Consider the following 24337-nt stretch of genomic DNA (forward strand, 5'->3'; position numbering starts at 1 on the left):
GATATGTTCATTTAGCAGATCATTCACAGTGAAGACGATCTCTTCTTTGACTTTCCTCTCAGGATGTAAAAGCACAGTGCACCATACCCCTGGTGGGTTATTCTGTGGACGACACCACCCGGCCCACAGACCCACCGGCAAGCTTCCACATCTCCCAGTCCAAGTCCACCCACAACTTTGCTGCTGAGACCGAGGAACTTAAGCAGCGCTGGTTGAAAGTAATTCGAGTGGCGGTGAAGGGAGAGATACCGGAACGTCCCGAGACCAATGGCAGCGGCGTGTCGGATAACAACAACACGGAGGAAGCCAGCACTGATAACACATAAGGGCTTGTTTTCTACAAACAAACTGCTTTTGCACTTGCAAACATGCAAACTGCAGTTGGATTGTTCAAATAAAAAGATGGGATGTGCAGATTTATTCTGCATGCACAAAATACGAACACTTGCTATCCGTTCTGTCGTCGAATCTTTATCTTAAAGACAGCATGGGAAACAAAGTGCTGGATAAGCTGCCTCTCCTCGTGTCTCTCGTGTGTCTTTGTTAACGTCTGGATTTTCTCCTGCAAGATTCACTGCTAGAGCTGTGCTGGATTACTAACAGACACTTCTGATACAATCAACACTAGAACAGAGGGGCCTCAGGATAGATCGCCTTCCCTCAAACAGGCACTATTAATGAAAGCGCAAAATCACTCTCCGTGGACTTGAGCCAGTGGACTACCGCAGACTTAACAAAGTACCCTGTGAGGATGTGAATCACAGCAGGAAAGGTGGTCCAACTAAGTCTGCTGGTGCTGTATTTCTCTGTACATGTACAGTATAAATGTTTGTTTTTTTCCCTAAATGAACAGTTTTGTTTTTATGTACAGACATTAGTCAGACTTGGTTTCTATTAAATAGAAAAACCTCTAAATGTGCTATAAAGAATTTACAGTATTTCCCCTTTTCTTTGGTTGAGATTGTTCCAAATCTGTAACAGTGATCATGTGGTTGGATAATGATGGTCTCATCTCTCCTCTTAAAAGCAAAAGAAAGTTTCAACCTTTTAATCTGAAACAAACTTACAGATGAAGCAACATTAACACGTAAAGATGGATTCTGTTAGAAGTAGAGCCCGGTGGATGCGATTTTTAATCCTATGCCAATTTTTTAATGGAGTGTATAATTCCAGTGTTGATATATAAGATGATATTTTTATATATGTCCAGTTACAGCAGTGTTTTTTCACAAAATAGTTACAACCTACTGTGAAGACTCTGTTCGACATGCAGTTCGGTGCATTTCTAAACCTCCCCCGAGCAACGTTATCTGCAAATGTAAATTTAGTTCTCATCCTGCGGTTACGTAGCTGTGATGGGCGAAAACACCAGTCAGTCCCAGAGTTGGCTGAATCTGAAATGGCAGCTTTGTACACGTCAGCGTGTTCACAGAGAGAGGAGCAGGGATCGTCATTATCCACGTGTCAGGGTTTCTGTTCGGATGCATATGCAGCACAATCGGTATAGCAAGCTGGTGCAACAACTGTAAATGTATTTTTAATGCTGTAATTAATTTTATTATTTAAAGTAATTTATAGACTACGCGAGCATGATCTGTTAAACCTGGGACAAATGTTTCCGTGTGTCAGCTGAGAAGAGCATTCGGTACATCCCTTATTTTAAGATTATTTTTTTCCTTTTTCCACCACCAACCCATGAAATGTGTCACAGAGATCAGTCACAGTCCACGATGGACTGTGGTGAGGAAATGTGCCTATATTTTCCACGGCGTTTCCCCCCTCCCCCCGTGCTCAATGCTGGTGCTCACCTCTCTGAACTATTTCCGCCCGCCCCCAGTCGCCTGTATTCAAATAAAAACTAAGAGCACAAAACTTCTGTCTGCTAGATCTGAATGTAAAAGCTAGATTTTTATGCGTCCTCTCGTCCCTTTCCCAAAGGTTTAAGAATCTACGCACTTTACGGTCTTATAAAGTGTACCTTCAAAGAAAATAAAAGGGAGATTAAATGACTCGTGGCACTAGAATGCCTGGTGTACAGTGTGTTTCAGTGTGACACTTGCCCACTTCTGTCAGCTATTGTGATGCTACTTTCACAAAGAGCATCTTGTTGTTTTGGTTCCTGGTTTTGCTTCTCCTGATAAGAAGTTTGAAATGAGTAAACCCAGACATGCATGTAAAAATAGGTGGAATCAGTCACTGGTGTTCAGCACAGCAGTGGTCGACGTCTTTGTGATGTGTGTGATAAGCTGTTAGAAAAAAACAAAAAAAAGCAGCGTGAAAATGTCACTGTGAGAGTCAGAAGCTTGAAAAACATTTCTATTAATACAGGCTAATCAAATGTCAGCAGACGGTAACCTCGTCTTTACCCGTTAAAAATGAAAGGTGCCCGTAGCCACTGTCGTTCAGGCCATTTATGGCGCGAGGAAGGTGAGAACTGGACATTTAACCGATTTAGAAAAAGAAGTTTATTTTCACAAAAATCATCCGAACAAACAAGAATATCAAATACAGTTTAACAAGTAAAAATTTCTTCTGCTTTTTCTTCTCCACATTCTCAATTCCTCAAATGGTGCTACTTGCACTGTGAACGTAAGCATGATCGAAATTGACACTACGAGTTATAGAAGAGGAAGGTCGGGTCAGTAGAAAGGAGTGATGTTGCCAGACATGAAGTCCTTAGCAGTGTCCTGGTTTTGCCTGTTATGAAGGCAGAAGTTCAAACTGACAGAGAAGGTAATCGGATCTTGGCCAGTCTCAGCTTTTGGGCTGTCGCAGCAGGCCGCGGATCCTGCGGACCAGAGCCTGGATAAAAGTATAGCGAGAGCGGACCTGGCTGTACAAGCCCTCCACCTCCAGCAGCTTCCTCTGCAGGGCCTCCCCAAATCCTGCAGCCATGTCGCTTTTCAGCTGCAATCACACAGACAAGAGAAAGAGATTAATTCCAGGCTAAAGGAAAAACCTGATGAAAATCTCCAAATGCTTATGGTTTAGGCCGAGGCTTAATGCATGGCTAGGAAACTGCCCCAGAATGTACAACTGTGTACAAGAGGTACAACACGTCTTAGTTTGCAGACTCATACCAGTTTACAGAAATTTCTTACCAGATCTAGATCTTGTTGGCTGACTCTGGATAGGCTTAGTCCTCGGCCTCCGCTGGCCTGCAGCCCGCTGAATGAGTCTAAAGAATTTGAACATACAGAAATGTTCATGTTTACTCAACCAGGGATGATACAGTGTCTATGCCACATCTGCTCTCAATAACCAAAAAGTGCAATGAACCTATTATTGGCATGTATTCTCTGTAACATGTGCCCCTACCATCTGCGAGGCGTGATCTGTATAAAGTGGATCCAGGCAGCAGCGAGTCTTTGGGGTCAGTGGGTATACAATGCAACAAGTAGTACTCCAGGTGACGCCACAGCACGAATAAGCATGTCTCAATCACATCTAAGCAGGAGTCAGGTCAAGGCTGTCCACAGCTTCTCATGTGGCACTTTTTTTAATAACTCTTATCAGTGTAAGATAATCAAACACTATATGGCACAGACATGATGGGCAGAGGCAGTTTCAGCGTAGCATTTATCATTCCTGGTTTAATCTTGTTAATCCCATTTCTACAAATGTGTCTGCGAGGGGCAAAGGATACAGGAGCACAAGGCCAGCAGCTTGGCTCTGTTGTTGATGAGCTGGACCAGTCGTCTCTTGGCCAGCAAGCTCCTCTGCACTGATGAGATTTTCTCCACTGCTCCTGGGCCTGAAACCAGGCCTTGGCACAACTACAGAGAAAAGGTGGTTAGAACTGACGGGAAACAACGCTAACAATCAAAACGTATGCAGGATGTGCAAGTTTGCAAGTTTATTTGGTAAACTGACGGTGGTGAAGTTATATCTCTATATACACTGTTGCATCTATCTATTACCTCCTTGAGCTCCTCAGGTGGGAGCTGATCCAGGCTCTGAAGCTTTCCCAGGCTCTGCCTGTGACTTTGGTGGAACCGGAAGAAATCAGCAGCACTATTCTTGAGCAGGTACAAGACCAAACCAAGACTAGGGACCCGAGAGTAAGCCATCGATGGCACAGTGGATGAAAGGTCTTGAAAAGAGGAGGAAGAGTCTATCGTTAAACTGAAAGTGTTTCCATAAACCGGAAACTTCAGGAACACCACAAGCTCCGAAAACATTCCATAACCATAGGCTAAGCCACATTAACGATTAGCATGAGCCAAATCCTTATTCTTCATAAGTTAGGGTAGAATATCACTGACCAGTGCGTGCTCCGTCCCTGCCAGCTGGCTCGCTGCCTGACGGGCTGAAGAGGCAGATGCTGAACTGAGCCTGGGCTGAGCTCTGCAGCAGGAGGGCCTGGCAGTACTCCATGATGTTAGCACACACCTTGGGACAAAGGACAGCAGGTTCAAGTCATTGACGATGCAGAACTGATAACCCTGATTACAGAGAGAAAACTCCAGACATTTCAGTGCCTCTCTTGTGGATTTTGCCCCAAAGTGTCCACTCCACACTTGGAATACGTAAAATATAAATATGCTAACGGGGAAGCTGGCACTGAGAATACACTTTGCATCTCCAGTTTTACCATTTACAGAATAACCGTCAAACCTGTTGCATGGCCACCTCCATCTCTTCTCGCCGTTCTGCTGAGTCTCCAGGTGCAGAGATCTCAGCCTGTTTTAGCAACCTGTCCCGCTCACTTCCTGCCAGACGGCCGAGCAGAGACAGACATAGGCGCTAAAAAAAAGAGAGAGAGAGAGACATTGCCACTTATGCAAATCTCACACTGAACAGTAGACGCAGAGGTTAAAGAGGGTTGAACAAGATAAAAGTGAAAGTTAGAACAGGTTGGTATGTAATAAAAACTAAGGGCATCATCTGACCTGGAATCTGTTAATGTGACCTTGGAACTCCATGAGCGCAGCGCTGTTGACTTCTCCACCCATCTCAAGGGCACCTGAGACATCAAGTAGTTACTGAGTCACTGATTATAAACACGTGGTTCGCATAAGGCTGATGTAACATTAAAAGAGCTTTGTGCTTTCAGTTCAGGGTGACTGCTCATCTTTGTACCTGGCAGAGCTGTTTTACTGATGATGCCAGTAAGCAGAGAAAGTTCCTGCAAAGCTCCCATACTGAGCTCCTGGCAGCGCAGCAGGGACTGAATGGTGTCTGCATGGACTATCAGCCACTGGAGAACCTGCACACAGATATTTGTTGTTACTTATTACTCGCTTTCAAATCAAAAATCAAACTCAACGATTCATTGAGTAACTCAAATAACTCCATTATTTAAAAAGAAAAAAACCACTTTGATCACTTTCTGCTTTGATGCTTTGTTTATTCCACGACTCAGTGGGGCTCATTCGTCCCCATATAAGCGTGAGTGTTTCACCCACATTTGCAACTGGAAATAGACCTGCAACTGAAACTTCTCTAAAGGCACACATGTGCATCAAACGTACCACATCATTAAGCCCATGCAGCCCCCAGGCTTTCAACAAAAACACTGATAACGCATCAGCAGGGGTGAAGATGACACGTCATGGTTTAACATGAATCAAGAGTCTGTCTACGCGGCAAAGAGCAAAGAGGGGGCGACGTTAAGGAGACCATGAGCTCAGGTTTAGGGCCGCCTGCTCCTGTAATCACTGTTAAAACCTTTACTTGGGAAAAAACTGGCAGGAGTCCTCAAGCAAACCATCGTGTGTCACACCAAAGGAAAGCTTTGAAGCTGCTCCCATCCAACATCTACAGTAAAGCTACAGAAGTTAAATAAAAGCATGCGTATGAAGATGAACTGTTAGCTTAGTCTGATGCAATGTTTGACTTTGGCAGTTTGCTGAAGGCTGCAGCAGGGGTGAATCTAAAGGGGGGTGTGGGGTGTACTAGACCGTATTTCATTTCAAGGCTTTAATACCATTATTTTACAGATTTATGTAAAATATACAAAACAGGAAAAATGTGATATTAAGTTCATGACATTAATATTTAAGCAGATAAAAATGAAAGCTCACCCCCCCCTCTCTCCACAGCGAAGTAAAATACACATAGGCTAGTAAAAACTGAGCCACTAGCCCGGGACTTTCTAGGCTGGACACTGAATCATTGTTGACATCTAAACCACCACAAAGTTGTTGTTTTTTTCCTGCAGCAGGAAACGTTGCATCAAAATAGGACAAACCACAGAGAATATCCACATGCTCGAATTTCATCATTGTAGTCATGAGATATTTCTTTAAAACCTCACACTCCCACGTGCACATGTGTCATTAACACGATTAAGCAAACAGACACACACAAAAACGCATACACATGATCATATACAAAATCAACCTGAGAAGACGTCATTTTCTCTCTTTTTGCCATTTTATTTTAGGCTTTAGTTTAAGCTGCATGTATGCCTTATTTGGATTCAGCTGTTCTAGAGATTATACATCTAAGCTTCAACGTGTCCAGAACTCTGCTGCCCGTATTATCACCACATCACCCCCTCCGTCCTGCAGCAGCGTCATTGGCTCCCAGTCAAATATCGCACCAATTTTAAAATACTTTTGTAAACATTTAAGGCTATTCATCAACTCTCCCCTCCATATCTCTCTGATATGGTTCAGATCACCACTCTGCCCCCCCGCCACCATGGGCAGCAGTGCTTTCAGCTGCTCTGGAATTCCCTACCTCCTGATATAAGAAATACCACTTCCTTTTCTCTTTTCAAGGCTAGACTCAAAACTCACCTGTTCAGAAAAGCTAATCCCACATAACTTTTTCCATTCTGCTATTTTAAATCTGTTTTATCTTTAATGTTTTATGATTTTGTAAATTGCCTGCTTTGAATGTTTCTGCTGTGTACAGTGTCCTTGGGTGTTCTGAAAGGCGCTTTCAAATAACATGTATTATTATTTTTTTGTGCATTTTTGAAAAAAAAAGAAGAAAAAAAGAAAATAAAAATTACAACTATTGCAAGAAACCAATGAGCAATTCATTTTGACATAACATAGGATTTCTTACCTGATAACTCAATAACTGATCGAATAATCAATTACTAAAATTTGGATTATTACAGCCCTACATTCAGCCGAGCAAAAAAAAAAAAATCAACCAAACCAGAACAGGAAATAAAATAATAAACTCAGACACGTGACAATATTTGAAATGACAAAGCTCAGGTCTAACAACATTACACACTTACTTGTGCTGCCCCCTGCTGGTGATTTATGGAGGTGGAAGTCAGAATCACTTGAAAGAGCCTTAAGGTTGGTAAAAGAATCTGTCTGTAACGGTCCATAGGGCTGGGGATGAAGCCTGATGGGTCCCTCATCACCCTGCAAACCATAGAGGAACAGATGCAAACACAAGGGAAACTAGAAATATAGATTTCAACAGCTCTGAATAAAGGGCAGAGTTGTTTTAAAAAGGGATAGAAGATGTTTACATATCAAATATAAGAACTTTTTAAAAAGACAGCTAGTCCTCTCACTCTCTCCTCCTATCCCCACATCCATACCTGTGTGCGTCGCTGTCGGGCACCATGTCAAACACCTGACACTCCATCAGCTGTGCCACCAGCCCACAGCGCAACAGCTCCACGGCTCCCTGCCCCGTCTTAGCCACACGAGTCAGCAGAGCCTAAACACGCAAACAAGCTTGTAGCTTCACAATCTTCCACTCATTGAGGCTGCTGTGTTCAATTTTAGAAACTAAATACTGAAAACTGTCTCCTCACCATCTTGCTTTCAAAGATGTAGAGTGGTTTGAGGAGAGGTGGCTGTGGTGTGAGCAGGCTCTGTAGCGCCACATCATCCTGCCTCAAGCTCTCCACCAACGACCGCAGGTAGCCACTGTTGCAAATATACAGCAGCCACTGATTCTGACGGTCAATTGACAGGATACGGTCCAGCACGGCCATGGCCAGCATCTAACAGGGCGGGGGGGCAGAATACTTGTTAGGCTTGGTTAACATTAAAACAGAGAGGTGTTGATAGAAGCAAAAGATACTTGGCATTCCAGAAAAGCATGTTAGGATGCTTCAAGATTGGGGGCAAAGAAAAAAAAAATCACCAAGAGGCTGAAATAGGCAGAGAAAGCTTCATGTAGGTTTAACCCTTACTCTGCTAATTTCATGGCCGTCACAGGCATCTCGGCACACAACCTCCATGAGGGCCTTGCCGTAGCTCTCGATGATCGCAAGGTTCTCCCGCTGCAGTTTGGAGAAACCATCTTCAGGAGCTGTGAGACGTTCCCACATTGCTTTGCCTGCTGCAAACACAAAGACATTTTCTCAGACAAACCCACCGTTCCTTTGAAATGATACTAACAGACAGTATATGTCAGAAAACACTAACAATGACTTTTTTGTCAAATAAAGAGAGGTCCAAAAGGACTCTCTTATTATAACCTGCAGTGTGTGATTGCTTCTGTGTACCTGTCTGCAGAGTGTCCGGTTCTTCAGGTTTCTGGGCAATTTGCAGATAATACAGCAGAGAGCCATACAGGTGAGCACGCAGACGCTGATATCCGCCTCCTTAAGGTGTGAAAGACATTACAAAAACGTACTGGGATCAAAGTATATCCTGAAAAGTTTCCCCATGTGAGAAATGTGGGTTTATGAGTCACTAACCAGTAGAAAGTATAAAGTCCAGCAGCTTGCGCAGGATCAGGTGCAGCGCAGAGTTGGCGATTGACGCAAAGCCAGAGGATGCTTCTAATCCCACCCCCTGCTGCTGCTCAGACAGCACTGATTGGCTGAGGTGAGCTGTCAGTGTGAAGACCGCTCCGGCAACAATGGGCATCAACTCCCCTGCTGCATCCTCTGATAACACCTAGACAAAGCACAGTTACAAAAACTTGAGTATTGAACACTGAGACCAGTTCCTTATTGGACAGGACTGGATATTACTGCTACGCTGACGTGATCACTGACCTTATCGTGCAGGTCCAGCAGCAGATCCCTGATGATGAGCTGCCGCTCATCAGCAGGTATCAGATCAGCTGGGCAGGCAGTCAGCAGCGTCTCCACCAGACTCCTCCAGGACTGCAGCGCATGCCGCTTTGCACTCAGGCTCCGACGGACACGGTTACGTTCCACCACTTGCTGCAGGATTGAGTTCACCTCCTAAGGCAAAGTAAACAGTAATGGAATTTAATTACAGCTTTCAGCTAAAATTACAGGACGTCAGTTTGTGAGTTTCACTCACTTCCATTAACAGGGGCCTCTGTCCAATCGCTGCCATTCCCTGCAGCGCGTTCACCTCGGCGACCAGCACTCTGTGAAGCAACTGTGAGGAAAATGAAAACCAACTTCAGAGGCTGAAACAACACATCAGATCAAGAAAATACATTAGACATCGTATCCGGAAACGTACCTTAACGTTGCACACAGTATGTCCCTGCTCATTGACGTGCTCACAGTTGGAGATCACCTGCTCTATCTGAGTGCGTTCAAAGAAGTCCAGCTGCAGCAGCTCAGGCATATCCTGGCTGAATTCGATGGCATCCAGCACGCTCAGTAACTTCCTGCGCACTGATGATGAAAAGCGAGACGATCTGGGGTCATTCTTAAAAACTCCTCACATGTATTCTTCTAATATCTTTCTAAATTTGAAGGTGGACTTGTGACACGAACCTTTAGAAACTGTGTCAAAATGCAGAAAACCGCTGACTGATCTAGTCTCGTCTTCCATGCCAGATTCCCCATCTGCTAAAAAATAAAAAGGTTTTAGGTGCATATTGTAAATTTCCTTTGCAATAAACAGGACTGTCAGCTGTGAGGGCTTGAAAGTTTTCTAAAAAGATCCTTTAAGCTTTTATTTACAGCCATGGAAAGTATAGAGCAACTTTCCTTTACCTGCATGCTGAGCGTGTGGCTGGTCATCCAGCAGGAGGCTGACGAGGCGCTGTGTATGGGAACGCTGGCGGTTGAGTGAGGTCACTCTCAGCTCGATTGCAGCCGTTTTCATGAGCCAAGACATCTGGGAGAGGGCAGCAATCTGGTTACCTGAGGAGAAGAAGGAAGAGAGAAAAGAATCCTGCAGTGTTTTCTGCCCATTATTTCCTCCTTGCATGGATACACAACAACTCGTTTCAAATTAATGCTACTGCTTTGTTGGTAAAACGCCTTTTATTTAACAAGGTTAGCAGGGATTCTGAGCTCACTTGGCAGGATGAAGGGCAGGTGTTGCAGGTGTGAGAACAGGAAATCCTGACTGGTCCTCAAGTAGCGCATTGTGGGTCCAGATGTGTCTGGACAAGCACACAGCTGGTAGATCACCTGAGAGAAAAAGAAAACCAGACAAACACAAAGAAATTTGAAATATTCTGTAACATAAAATCCTCCTGCTAGCTGAGATACATCTCTCACTGCAGAGATTGGGCCTCGTTTAAACAGGGCTCGCAAAATCGCTAGCCCGACGTCCCGGGGCTAGCGATTTTTCTGGTCGGGCTACCAAAGTCCATCTCAGCCCTGCCCGTCAGGCTGTCATAGGAAGAAAAAAAATATGTCAATGCTTTTGCATTCTTTGGCAAACGTAGCTGTCAGTATGTGACATATTGAAATCGCGTTTGAATTTCCGCTTGTTTTTTGCTTCACTTTCACTTTGCGATGGCGCAAACTGTGAATAGAGAGCGGCAGCTACTGACTGGTGAGTGACAGATTAGTTGCGCACCAGTTCCTCTGACATCGTCTTATCACTCATTAGCTTACTATTCAAACGTGACAAGTGAAATCTCCCGCAGCAAGCTTCAACCTGTGATGCAGGTTGATTGCGCAGAGAATCGCTGATCATTGGCTGATCGGTGGCGCCAGTGTCCGGCAGCCTCGCCTCTGTCAGTGCGCCCCAGGGTGGCTGTGGCTACAATGTAGCTGCCATCACCAGTGTGTGAATGAATGGGTGGATGACTGGATATGTAAAGCGCTTTGGGGTCCTTAGGGACTAGTAAAGCACTATATAAATACAGGCCATTATGCAAGTGCCTGTGTAAAAGCAGATGGATTTATGCAGGTATTTTAGTTCTGCAGAGCCAAATAAGACAGGTCAGGGTGAAGAAGGGACCACCAATCAGAAAGCCGATCACAAAACGGAAAAGATATGACAAATCAGGCTATGAGGCAAAAACAAAAGCGCAGCTTTTTTTTGGTTTCATGGACAAAAGAATTTCTGTGGCTGGAATATGACGAGCTAAATAACATCATGTTCTGCCGGGTGTGTCTTCTTTCCTTCGATTTCTGAGTCAACAAGCTATGGAAGCCCGTTCCTACCACTAAATAAAAACAAAACAGCTAGTATCCATTACTTTTCTCAAAATTTTGAGTTAATAACTCGAAATTTTGAGTTGTGGATCCTTTTTTTTTTTTTTTTTTTTAGTGGCGGAAACGGGCTTCCATAACAAGCACCTTTGTTACTGGGACCAGTAATTTTAAGAAAGACCCCATTAGAACCCATGAGAAATGCAAGAAATGCATTATTGCTCAGTCTGCAGTATCTTTCCCAGAACAAACGCCAATTGCAAAAAAACTACTAAAAATAAACCAAGCACAACAAGAAGTCCAGAAGAAACGCAGAAGAAAAAGCTGTTTAGAACAGCGCGATGTTGCAAAGAGTGAACTACCTTTGGCACAATGTAGCAGCCTTTGCAAACAAAGCAAATGATCTTGGTTCCACTTACCTCTTACCCGTGACTTCAGTGGAAATGTCAGATTCAGGATCTGACACAGACTGATCCATGTTCTACACAGTTCTTACAAGTTCATAGAAATTTCTGTTCAATTAGAACCAAATATTTGAGTTGATGATTGTATTCTTTTACAGTTGTTGTAATTTGTGTTTTAACAATTTTTTAAGTCAATCAAAAAATTGTCCTTTATTTTTTTTCAGGCTACTTAAATTTATTTTGGGCTACCAAAAACTGAAGAGTGTCTGCCGGAAGGGCTACCAGAGATTTTGAAATTTTGCGAGCGCTGTTAAATATTACCTGGTAGCAGAGCTCAGCCAGGTGCGGGGCCTGCTGTGTGAGTGCAGGTCCCGATCTTTTCTCTGTGCCTCTCTGCAGCCGACTCAGGATGGCGTGCAGGCAGCTACGCGGGCACCCTAACACACCTGTAAGACAAACACACTTAAATCATCTGATTTTCTTTCCACTTAATCCATAAAAGGTTCAAACGGTGTTAAACATCATAACTGCTACTAAAATGAACATATTCACTGTAAAGGCCAAACTCTCACCCGGGTCCTGGAGATTGGTTGACGACACAGGCTTCTTCACTTCATAGCCCAAAAGATAAAGGGCCAGATTTGGTGCCTTCAACTCCAAAGACGTAATGAGCAGGTTCAAAATATGGATCTGGGTTTCGTGCCGGATCCTTGCCACCTTCTTTTGTGAGTCTACGTCTGAAAGTTAGTATTTAAGGTGTAAATTAGTAAGTCTGAGTGTGACAGGTTTAATAATTGATAGGTGAAGATCGTCTCACCATCTTTCTCTGTGCCCTCCTCTGCGTCTTCATTGTCCAGACACTCCACAAAGCCTGCCATGAGCTTGTCACTTACAGCCTGAAGTGGAGACGTTTAAATTAATGCCTGCTTTAACACAGCTAACGCTTACATGCACACAGCAAAAACACCCCAAGGTTTCATGAAACCTGTTCCAAGTCACCTTGAAAATTTCAATACTGTTCAAGCCGTTTTCTTACACAGATCTAATTTACTAATATATACTGAAAGACAAACGAGTTTATATCGAGGCAACTGTTCCATCCAATTCAAAGTATGACACGCGTTTCCAGACTGTTCCGACTTGGACGTACCTGGTCATGTGTGAAGTCTCCCACCAGCCTGATCTGAATGTTTGGGTAGTTGGCGATGCGACGCAGAATCTTGGCGCTCTGGAAGGCGGCCTCTGGGTTTGAGCTGCTGTGGTAAAGATACCTGCCAAAGACAAACGGCAGAGTTCAGAACTGTGCTGCAAAGACTGAGTTATAAGCTTTACTGAATAGCCAACATTAATAAAAAGTGAACAAAAATACATTACAGTTCAAACATTATTTTAAAAAATTAAAAAAGGATGTGTTTACCTCGCAATGTTGACAATGTGATCAGCCCTTCTGGTTTGAGGGCTGACGCCTTGGAGGAGCTGCTCCAGGGGAGAAACCAGCAGAGAGGCCTGGCTCTCCCTAAGAAGATCCATGAACACTGCTTCCTTCTGCAGAGCCAAGTCCAAAAGGCACAAGCAGTGCAATACTGCAGACTGCAAGTGCTTTTTACCTGTAAGGGCAGAGTGATGCACTCTTCTGTCAGAACAAAGACACAAGTTCTCTCCATTTGCCTAACAGCGGTGCATGCTTTCTCACCGGGGAAAGGTGCATAGGTGTCCAGCTGGCGGACCCCCTCCTCCAGCAGGCTGAGGCAGAGTGCCAGCATGGGCGAGTCATTGAGCAGGTGGAACATGATGCTGTGGCCCGGAGGCTTATGGGCCGGGACCTGCTCACCCTGCAGTTCCACAATCTCCTGGACAAAGTCAGACGGCTGGGGCTCGTAGTCCCGCAGCAGCTTGTGGAACACCTCGAGGACAGAGTCGGCTACCTCCCACTGGGAGACGGCAACGAAATGAAAGGGGGGGGGGGGGGGGGGACAAAATGAGCAGATTTACACAGTTAAAAGTGAATCTATGTTTCGTGTCTACACCTTGACGCTAGGAGGGAGCATTACCTTCTCAGCAGGGCGACGATACGCTCTGGTGGGGAAGGGGAGGAACACAGAGTCACGCAAGAAGTTCAAGTAGGGCTGAAAGCCGGGCACACGCAACCCTGCTCCTAAATTAACGGGCAGGCTTCCCTCCACCAAGGTGCTGATCAGGTGGCAGAAAGATCGTGTCAGTGGGTACTCCTCACAGCTCGACTCGATCTCATTCAGCTCCACCTGATGGCCATGAAAATAATTCACAAAGTTTGAGTCACGTCCCTCTTTTTACAGGATGTTTAGCAATCGATCAAATTAAAGTAAAACTTTTAGTCTCCAGCTGTTTTACTGATCTATGATGCAGATCTGTAACGGCCCAATTACAGCAGACCTGCTCAGAGTGCCAATTTTACAAACAGAAGAACATTTAAAGACAAATCAGACCGATAACCTGTCTGCATTGTTTTTCTTTACAACAAGACAGGCTTAAACCCTCTGACCATTACGCTTGCTGAAGAGAAAAAACAAAAACAACTAAAATCTCACCTCTATCCCTGCTGCTTGTCTCTGTCCGGGGGCTCGCACCGTCTGAAGGATCTGTTTGACAACAAAATGAGAAGCTTCAAAACACAAAGTTACAGATAGAAACACAAGAGTGACGATGTTTATTTTCTGGAAATTAGGTTTTAAGAAATGGCTGCAATCATGAGGACTGGACATTTGCATGTTTACAGCATCTTATAGTCATTTCAGTGGTGAGAGCATTGGTGTCTGCTGACAGCTTTAGTGCAGAAATTAAGCTTAACATGTAGAGAAATATCGTAAGAGTAGAAAGGGAGTCTGTGACTTTCTGATATTATCATAATTCATATTTTATTTGCACATGACAAACAATGTTGACCCTATCAGTGTAAACTCTTGTCATTTTTAATAAAAATAAAACATTGTTCTGTTTTACCTGCGTGTACTCCAGCGACTGCCAGAGTGAAGCAGCGATCTCCGGTGACTTTCCAAACGCTGCCAGGCAGTGCAGGAGCTCAGCTTTCAGGACGGGAGGAACGCTGCACTGAAGCAATCCCAACATCACGACAGCTGGGGTCCACTGGGGATGCTCGCACAAGGCCAGTCGAGCATTTTCACTCTAGAGAAGATAGAAATTAACATCTGACTTTGTGGTATTTTACACCCACATAGCAGCACAAATCCATGCCTGTTGTGGCATACCCATGTGATGATGGTGGTGAGCAACTGCAAAAACGAGGTAAGTCCTTCCATCTCTCTTTGGGTGATGCCCCTGAGTGGCGGGTGGCGGTAGTGAGCCGAATCTGGATTTGGGAGGTCTCGTCGCAGGTTTTCATGGTACAGCATGAGTGAGTGAAAAAAATGTTCCCAGGACACCGGACTGCCTGAGACTCCCTGGATGTTGTCACCTGAACAAGATTAGTATGCATTAGAGAACACTGCAGTACACGCTGGTAAGGTTTTTGATTTAAATAATTATAAATAATAATGAACCCAGACAGTATTCTAATGGTGTAAATAAAATAAAAATTTAAATGTTGTTTTATTTAAAAAACAAACAAACAAACAGACAAACACATTATTATTATTATTACAACATAATAAAGTTCCTTTTGTGGAAAGGCTTAACTTCAAATCGAATGTGTTGATTTCAACTGAAATATCACTAAAATAAATAAAGACTAAATTTAGTCTTACTGTGTGCTGCCCCGTTGGTCTTAAGCAGGCTGAAGCAGTAATGAGCACACTGAGGGCCATTGGCAAGTCCTTTTAACATACGGAGATAGGAGATGTAGAGGGTGGACGGCAGAAGGTCTCCCATCTGACGTACAAACTTGGACAAAACCACCTGTGTCAACAATCACAAAATATAAAAACACCTTTAAACAAAAAGAAGCCACGGACACACACACCCCTCCTCCCCAAATCTAAATCAATTGGACAATCAGTAACAGTAGTCACAAAAACACGAACCCTACCTGTTTATGTGGAGGTCTTTGCAGGGCCATTCCCAGATAAGAACCCTGCAGGGAGCTGTGTTGAAGAGACTCCGTGGGACACCAGAACTCCAAACCCAGCTCTAATCCAAATGGGTCCTTGCTGTAAAACTCCCCTATCTGAAAACACAAACCAAAAATTCTCATCGATCAGTAATAAAAGGTTAGAGGTAATACTGCCTCGTATGTATATATGGATATGTAAAAAAAAACAAACCACTAACCAGGATCATCAGGTGGTCCAAGTCCTTCCGCAATGACGACGGAAGCTCGCTGTCCATCTGTAAGGACATGTGCACGAGGCGGGCATCCTCATCGGCACGGTTACGAAGCTGCTTCACCTGCAAAAAGCCAAAATACGCTTGTTACATATTTAAATTAAGATGCAAAAATAGATAAATAAATGAAATGTGATAATTACAGAATGTTGAATCTGATAAGTTAAAATCCATATTATAGTTTTACATGTCAGTCTTAAGTTAAAAGCACCTGCAGCATCTCTTACCTTCATTGGCATAAGAGCCAGAAAGTCTGTGATGAGTGAATGGACGCGGCGGATGTAAAACTCTTCCTGGGAAAAACTCTCACATCCCAGAATGCCCTCTTTCATAAACAAGAAGACATCGCCCAGGAGAGCCTGATCAGCCAGAGCCTCATCTGCCTCGGTGAACTCAACCAGTGCTGCACAAAAATACACGTACAATAAGATGAAATGGCTGTTATCTCAGAAAACGTAAGAATTAGAAGGGCATTTTTAATGGAGACTCAGGGAATGCAGTGCTTACCTGAGCCCTGTGGCAGCTGGGAAAGGACTCTCAGCAACAGAGCCCACGCCAGTCGACACACGGCCTGCAGCCCCGGAAGCTTCCATGGTTGGCTGTCCATCAGGCGACTGTGCACTGCAGACACATACTGCCTTTCTGTCAGCAATGGAAGTGCCTGGAGCAAATCTGGAGGAAAACACACGCAGGCAGATGATTTTTGGAATCAGTGATTTCAACAGGAAAAAAAGAAAGAAAACCAAAACCATCAACACGAACTTACCATCTCTATCTTCAGTCCCCTGCTCTATGAAACTGACATCCAAGCAGTAGAGCAGTGCCATAACCAGAGCCAGGCTAACACTGTCCAGTGAGCCATCAGCCTGAGCTGTAACTGTCTCCAGGTGGCCAATGAGTGCCAGAGTGTCATCTTTTGACAGGGGTGATTGGCAGGTCCATGAAAACAGGCTGTCTGCAAGCGCCTGTCGGCATTCCTTGATGAGGTCTGCAACCTGGTGACAGATGCAGAAACTACATGTAATCCATATTTTCCATAATCCACTCTGCATTCCTACACTCTATGTTTCTATGTTGAGAGAATTAGTGGCACTGTATTGTTCCTTTAACACTGGAAAAAGAAAACAAAGCAATTTGAAGATTTATATCTTTGGTTAAAATTTATACAAAAGATTACTTCCCACCTCCTTCCTGTGCTTTTCGTTGCCCAATCCGCGTTCTTTCTGCAGGCGTTCAAACTCACGCGTCACGCTTATCTCTGACACCAAAGTTAGGATGCGTTTGGTCAGACCTTGGCTCATGAGCTCATCTGTAAATCGTGTTGTCAAAGCCACCAGCTCTCCACTGAAGGAGAAAACAAATGACATTGTCAAACATAAGATTCAAATAGAACAGAATAGAATAGAATAGAATAATCCTTTAATTGTCCCACAAGGGGAAATTTGGATGTAACAGCAGTCAGAAAGACACATATACAAACAAACAGTACACAAGACACAGAACAGAAACACACACAATTTTTACATATTTACATCAAGGACAATGGTCACCAAAAAAATACAAGCAGGACAAAAACACCTTCATCATACGGGACCTTAACAGCATCTATCACTGTTTCATTGTACTACTTTTAGACACCGTTATTACCTAAGATCCAGGGTGAAGGTCTTGCCCTGTCGTGACTGAATGAGTGTGCGCAGAGAGTTGGCCATACAAAGTTTTCCATCCCAGTAAAGTAACACGGCCACTAGGCCTCGTGTCAGTCCTGGAAAATAGGGCTGCTGCTGTTCACCTGGAGAGAGATGATTACATAAAAGAAACAGAGCTCAATCTCAGTGTTTGATCAGGACAATCCATAGAACCTGCTACACAATTAACTACAGTGACACTTTACCTATAAGATGAAATGGAATTAATCTATGCTGGATAAAGTTGGGGATTTTTTCCCTTCATGTTACCTGCCAAGAGAAGCTCCAAAGCTGCCAACTCTCCAATGTCAAAGAGATCACTGAGGATGAAAGCCTCTGTCAGAAGCTGTTCTGGAAGGAGCCGTGACCCCTGCTGACCTTGGATGGCGATGCCTTCTGTGCTGGCTTTACGCACTTTCTCTCTTTGCTCTGCACTTTTTGGCTAAAAATGAAGAGAAGACAAGACGCTGTTAATATCAGAGTCTCGGAGGACAGACTGTAACTACAAGCTACACATTGGAGAAAAAACAAAAAACAAACACCCGTGACCTGCATGTGTGAGAAATTACAGTGTTTTAAATGACCTATTCATGCCATCTTACCGGGTTCTTAAAAAGTGACAGAAAGTGAGGTTTGTGTTTCTTCAGCTGTAGGTCTAGGAGGTGAACACTCTCGGGCTGTCTCCTTAACACAGCTCCGTCCACTGTCTCCCAGAGCTCTTTCAGTGGCCCCCACAGACTGGCTCCTGACGGAGTAAACACGCTTCAGATGTTTTGGGTCGTCACACAAGTATGCAAACAACTAATTTCTAGTCATTTCGAGTTAATTTGCTATAACCATGCTTGTTAACACCACTGCGGCATTTTGCCTATCCTATAGACACTAAAAGATTCCAGAAGTATAGTACAGACACTTCTTTGCCTCCCCGGAGTTGTTAGTTTCACTTTTATTTCAAGCTGATCTATCAGACAAGTCGTGTCATCCCTCCCTGCTATTTCAGGTTGAGTGTGGGAATTAGTTCGATGTAAATGAGTAAAACTAATTTGTTATTTAACCTCAGCTAACTTAACGTCTATTTGCTATGGGCAAGGCTAAGCTATGTTAGCCTGACAGACCCAACAACATGTGGTCAAAACATATCATAATCGACAAATCTGCGGCCAAGAAGCGCATATATCTGCGCTTCAGTGCATAACAGAGGTTGAGATTTGATGCAATAATTAAACAAAATCCAATTATTTAATAAAATATACACCTTACCCGAATTTACCGCCATCTGCGCCGCCATGATACGCTCACTAAGTTGGACAGAAGCTTCTGGGTTTGTGCCGGTGTGAAATTTAAAACGATAACTTCTGTAATGCTTTGGTCGCTTTTAGTGAACAACGAATCTATCAGTCCTAATTTAATGTCCCCGCTGGTTAGTTGAGTAGATTAAATATCTTATTTCATGATTATGTGGGCTCTTTTCAGGCGGGGTCCTCCGAATGATGGCCCCGTCCTCATTAGCAATTATGGGAATTGTAGTTCTTGTAAGTTAAAGCGTTTAAGGCATTTAATTATATCTACAATATGTAAACTTAAAAAAAAAAAGATTAAAAAATAAAATATTTTAGGAGACTTATATAAAGCAATACTTGAAAAAATATGCAACTAGAAATAGTTCCGAAAAAAATCAAAACACAAGCGGAACCATGAGTTTGAGGCTCTTGTTTTGCTTCCGACTGTTTTGACGGTACACCAAAATGCCCATGCTAGTCTTATATCTGTGAGTCTGTGACCGCTGTGATGAAAATGTGTCGTTTATGACGTTTAATGATCTGTACCACTGCGCTAAAATTGAGGTTTTGAAAACAGTTTAATCACAGTCATGGCTCGAGTCGTGAAAGTGTTTCGGACTTTGCGAAATCATTGGAAGAAAAGCACATTTGCTGTGTGTGTCTTGTCCTACGGTGGATACTGGCTGTATGGAAAACACTGGTGGGTATTTCATGCTATGAATGAGACAGAGTGCACAAATTCCCGTTTTCGCGTCCTAATTATGTATAATGTTTCATCAGTGACAGCGTCCTGCGCAGAGAGGCGTGTCTATTAGCCAGGGTAAGGTGTCACTGAATTATTACTCCAAAACACAAGTTTCCTCTTTGTGACAGTTATCCTTAACATCATCATTTGTGTTAGGAATATGGACAGCAGCAGATAGCACCACAGGAGCGAATCAGGAAAGCAACTGTGATTTTGAACCCTGCAGCTTGCAACGGGTAAGACGCATAATCTCCAGACGTCTCTCTGAGAGTCTTGTTTAATTTTTCTCAGAATATTTACAGCTTCCTGTGTTAATTTTCTCCAGGAAAGCCAACAACCTATTTGAAAAGAATGCTGCTCCTATTTTACACCTGGCTGGTGTGCAGATTACAGTAGTCAAGGTATTGTTTTCTATTTCAATTGGATATTTATCAGGTAATAGTGTCTCTGAGAGTGTCACAGAGCATGACATCACATCCAGATATTACATATCCCTCTACAGACAGACTATGAAGGTCAGGCTAAAAAACTGATCGAGTTAATGGAAGAAACAGACATGCTGATCGTGGCTGGAGGAGATGGCACGTTGCAGGAAGTGATCACAGGTTTACTGAGAAGGCCAGACCAAGTAGGTGTAATGTAATATAGTAACTGTGTTAATCTGACATCAGTTGTCTGTAATAACTATACTCAGTCTGATACGTAATTAAATCTTTCTTTTGGTGGATGTTTTCTGACCACAGGACGTCTTCAGTAAGACACCAATTGGATTCATTCCACTAGGCTCCCATAATTCCCTCAGTCCAAGTCTTCATCTCCTCAGTGACAACAAGGTCAAGTAAGTAATGTTTCAGCATCACACACAAAAAGATCATTACATATTCCCACGACAAACTTCACTGGGTTGTTATCATGTCACTCAGTAAATCTATAGTACAGAATTCCCGATTTCTTCCATTAACTAGAATGTTTTTAACATCATTCATTTTCCAGGGACATCACATCAGCGGCACTGTCAATACTGAAGGGAGAAACTGTACCGCTGGATGTGCTCCAAATCAAAGTGAGAAACTGCTTATATATTGCTCTACATAGCCTTAAAGTTACAAACTAATGTCTGTACTTATTTAAAAACATGTTGCTGTTTTTAACAGTAAGCCGGTAAACTGGATTCATAAAGCACATTTTCCAAAGTTATTTAATATTTATTTTAAAAGCCATCAGGTAAAATATATATATATATTTTAAAAAACATATATGAATATTTATTATAATAAAAGAAAATTACAAGAAAAAATAAATGCGTTTTATCAGTTTTTGTGAGTATTTTCTGATTTTTCCATGTGACATTATTTTTCAAGTTTAAAAAATATATACATTGATTTATTTTGATGATTTTCTGTTATTCTCCTTTTGTACCACTCAAACGTATTTATTCATTGACTTTCTTTTCATATTTTGAATACACGTTGGCCTAAACGTAAACATAAACTATTATTTTTTTATTTTCTTCTTAATATTTAATATTCTCTTTTGCCATGTTGTCGACTTTAAATTCAGCAGAAGAAATAAGCAAATTTAAATTCAGGTCTTCATGCAAATTATTTCATGTCCAAGGTGTGTAGTAATTAAAAAAAGTTCTTCCCAGAGACTTCAGAATCCTTGGCACTTGGGCTGTGCCATATCATATCATCTGCAACAATATACATTTTTCCATGATATAAAAGTGTCATATTGCAGTATCTGTCCCATCTCAGTGACACCTGTTTATGTTTCCTAGCGCACACAACTGAAAGACAAGCCAGACTGTCTGACAGCAAGCGCTGAATTTCAGTTTTCAATTAGGGTTCAGTAAATAAGGAGCTACTTCAACAACCTCTAAAAAAGCACAGATCAAAACAAACAAAGAAACTCTGGAGTATAACCAGGTCAAGAAGGAGGAGAGACTAGCAGCTGGTGATGTGCTACCCAAAAGTAAACAGATGCATACCGCTGCCATATGATAGGATGAGCAAACAGTGGATGGAAATTACTGGCGTGGTTACGTGGTGGAAAAACATGACTTTAAGCAGCTCGACCCACGACACCAAATCCCAGGTAGAAAATATGAGGTATAGAGAATCATATACCCATCCCTTTTCCTGCAAATGGTCAATAATGGCCGACTCAATAAAGTAAATAAAGTATGCAATGGCAAGTTAGTGACTGTTTCTGTAATTACAAGTAGAGATGTGTGGTGCTCTGATTCTACACTCAGTCAAACTGACAGTGTTTGACTCTTAGAATATAAAATACAATAAAAATAAATAAATACATAAATAAATTGACAACTAGCTAAGTGAGGAAGTAAATACAAAGCTGAATGCATCATTTTAAAAAGAAGTACTTTACATATACATGTTGTTATCCTTGATATTTAATGATGCACTGAAACTATTCTCAGTTCTATAAAAGTGGGAATTTAAAAATGAGACATGTTCAAATGTAGTTTTTAGCCGTCAGCTGTAAAAGACTGATGGAGTATTGCTGTCAGTACCCACGTTTGTGAATGTGAGAACGAGGTGACATGTCTACTGGGAGAAACTGCATTGTTTTAACACTTGGACAGGAGTTTGACTTTGAAGTGTATGTGCTTGTTTTCCCAGGGAGAGAAAGAGCAGCCAGTCTTTGCTCTGATGGGACTGCGTTGGGGGGCTTTTAGAGATGTGGCTTCAAAAATCAGCAAGTAAGATTACTCAACACTGTAACTAGACGAGGAAGACAACGATTCTTCACATATAAGAATAATTAACCATAACGTTTCCCTACAGATATTGGTACCTCGGACCGCTGAAGACAAATGCGGCGCATTGGTTTAGCACTCTGAGGGTAAGGATGTTCTCTTTCCTTAAACATGCTGGCAAAGCGATTAATATGTCAATTTCCCCTTATTTTCTCCTGCATTGAAAATAACAGCAAACATCTCACTCCATTAACCTGTTGTAGTGTAAGTTTCACATCCTTAAAAAAACTTGGGGGTACATTTTGAAACGAGTCAGTTGGTGCAGCGGTAATGACACTATTCATTCACTACTATGTTTTAGGAGTGGCCTCTGGTCCGGGATGTCTCTGTGTCCTATTTGGCTCCCACGCTCCGGCCCCCCGACCTGCCCCCTGTGAAGGCCCCCAGGCCGAATCTGATCCACCGCATCATCCACAGGCTGAAGAACTACTGGAACCCACCAGCTGAAGGTGAGCGAATGTGACTGAACTTGAACAACTTGTAGCACAACAGCCCAGGACACTGTTTGTCTAATTGTTGCTTTGGTGGTTGTGTGTTTGGTCAGAGCTTCCAAAAGTGGAAGAGCCAGAGAAGTGGGAGGAGCAGCAGCTGTCAACGCTAGAGCTCTTTATTCAAACACACAACAAAAACCCAGTGGAGAGGGTCAGTTAAAAACCATTATATATGTAAAGCTGTGTTGCTATTCTTAGAAAAACAAAAGAAAACATCATGTCACTGCCCCTTTTAAGTGCTCTGTGCCTCTCGGAAGTTTTTGCATTCTTTATTTTAATTTTCAGCGCATCAATGACTCCCTCAGGATCAGTGCAGAGCCTCACAACTTGACCGTGGGCGAGTTCATTACTGCAGGGTCAGTAGTGTTTTTTCCTAAATTTCTGAAAGTGTGTGATTGTGCAAAATGCATTCAATGATTTTAATCCTTCTTCATAATAGCAATAAAAAAGCAGCAGACCCGACTGTATTCACTGAAAATGCCACAGAATTGGAGGCTGGTGCTTGCTGGCTGCAGCTGCCAGAGGTCAGAAATCCTTTAAAATCAAACCTGCTTTAAGGCTGTGATTCTATAAGTCAGTCTACTTCCAGAAGATCAGCGTGCGAGTTTTTGCCCTGACATTTAACTTTGCCACGGTCCCCGCAGGGCGCCTCTGGCTTCTACAACATCGACAATGAGGAGTATGAGGCGATGCCTGTGGAGGTAAGGCTGTTGCCACGGAAACTCCGTTTCTTCATCAGTGCCGAGCGCAGAGAGCAGCTCCTCTCACAGATCCAGTGATGAGAAAACAGAAGCCGAAAGAAGACAAGAACAGCGGGACAGAAGCCGAATTCGAGGGAAGCCAAAGAACCAGATGCCATCAAACCCAGAGTTCACCCTCAAAATGGATTTTTGCTTCGCCAGCAGTTTTTTAAATGATCATGAAGTGCTGATGGGGGCTGTTTTACTCCATGTAAACATAAAATATTCAGTACCAGTTACAAAAACAACTACCTTACAGGCTGTTTGCTGTATGTAAAAGGACCAAGGCTTCTTTTCTAAGCCAGTAACCCATGTACAGGCTGTCTTACAGGATGTTTACTGAAAAGTTCACTATTAACATGGTCAATAAAAATAATGTCTGCCCACCTCGGTGCAAGCAGTTTTTCTCCCTTTGTGATATTTATGTGTTCGATATCAAGGTTATAAAGCCATCAAAGCTGCACTTCTGCTGGTCTTCTTGGAAAAATTGTCGAGCTCATTTAAAGAGAAAGGAGCAAGTGACTGAGTAAAGATCAATGTGGGGACGTTGTGCCGACCTGAGTGTTTTGCAGTAGCTTGGACCTGGAGTTTTGGCACGCTGCACGGAGATGCCGAGTCTGATCGGACAGATGGCGT

General features: G+C 43.0%; 3 protein-coding genes across 14 annotated transcripts in view; 2 read left to right on the top strand and 1 right to left on the bottom strand.

Annotated features, from left to right (window-relative positions):
* Positions 1-2880, top strand: part of fgd4a (FYVE, RhoGEF and PH domain containing 4a) — a 54958-nt gene extending 52078 nt beyond the window's left edge. For all 9 annotated transcript variants that reach the window (XM_026176657.2, XM_026176661.2, XM_026176659.2 and 6 more), the window contains one exon: positions 63-2880. In XM_026176657.2, coding sequence (XP_026032442.2) covers positions 63-326 — 264 coding nt within the window. In that variant the 3' untranslated portion in view covers positions 327-2880. The remainder of the gene's footprint in view (positions 1-62) is intronic.
* nup205 (nucleoporin 205) lies at positions 2447-19406 on the bottom strand. Of its 4 annotated transcripts, none has more exons than XM_026176652.2 (42): positions 18924-19406; positions 18266-18408; positions 17934-18105; positions 17623-17767; positions 17160-17319; positions 16742-16970; positions 16483-16647; positions 16203-16378; positions 15922-16038; positions 15680-15817; positions 15399-15549; positions 14904-15109; positions 14638-14820; positions 14226-14276; positions 13710-13919; positions 13352-13589; positions 13076-13265; positions 12809-12929; positions 12476-12554; positions 12231-12395; positions 11980-12104; positions 10165-10279; positions 9857-10006; positions 9635-9706; positions 9375-9532; positions 9207-9287; positions 8933-9124; positions 8630-8831; positions 8435-8533; positions 8120-8265; positions 7736-7927; positions 7517-7638; positions 7202-7334; positions 5083-5209; positions 4893-4966; positions 4618-4746; positions 4266-4392; positions 3921-4093; positions 3647-3776; positions 3319-3447; positions 3102-3178; positions 2447-2907 (listed from the first exon to the last, which is right to left on the bottom strand). In XM_026176652.2, exons 1-42 carry the CDS (start codon positions 18949-18951, stop codon positions 2755-2757), a joined length of 5973 nt encoding a protein of 1990 aa, XP_026032437.1. In that variant the 5' UTR covers positions 18952-19406; the 3' UTR covers positions 2447-2754. The 4 variants fall into 4 exon arrangements, with proteins under 4 accessions (XP_026032437.1, XP_026032435.1, XP_026032436.1 ...); XM_026176650.2 differs by having other exon boundaries at positions 8120-8268; XM_026176651.2 differs by having other exon boundaries at positions 9635-9709.
* On the top strand, positions 19366-24087 carry agk (acylglycerol kinase). The gene is made up of 14 exons (XM_026176668.2): positions 19366-19643; positions 19724-19763; positions 19845-19924; positions 20014-20089; positions 20191-20316; positions 20432-20526; positions 20682-20751; positions 22334-22413; positions 22499-22556; positions 22772-22919; positions 23015-23112; positions 23247-23317; positions 23401-23485; positions 23606-24087. Exons 1-14 carry the CDS (start codon positions 19534-19536, stop codon positions 23738-23740), a joined length of 1272 nt encoding a protein of 423 aa, XP_026032453.1. The 5' UTR covers positions 19366-19533; the 3' UTR covers positions 23741-24087.
* The last annotated feature ends 250 nt before the right edge of the window (positions 24088-24337 follow it).

The sequence above is a fragment of the Astatotilapia calliptera genome, chromosome 7 (genome assembly GCF_964374335.1).
Source record: "Astatotilapia calliptera chromosome 7, fAstCal68.1, whole genome shotgun sequence".
Classification (NCBI taxonomy): domain Eukaryota; kingdom Metazoa; phylum Chordata; class Actinopteri; order Cichliformes; family Cichlidae; genus Astatotilapia; species Astatotilapia calliptera.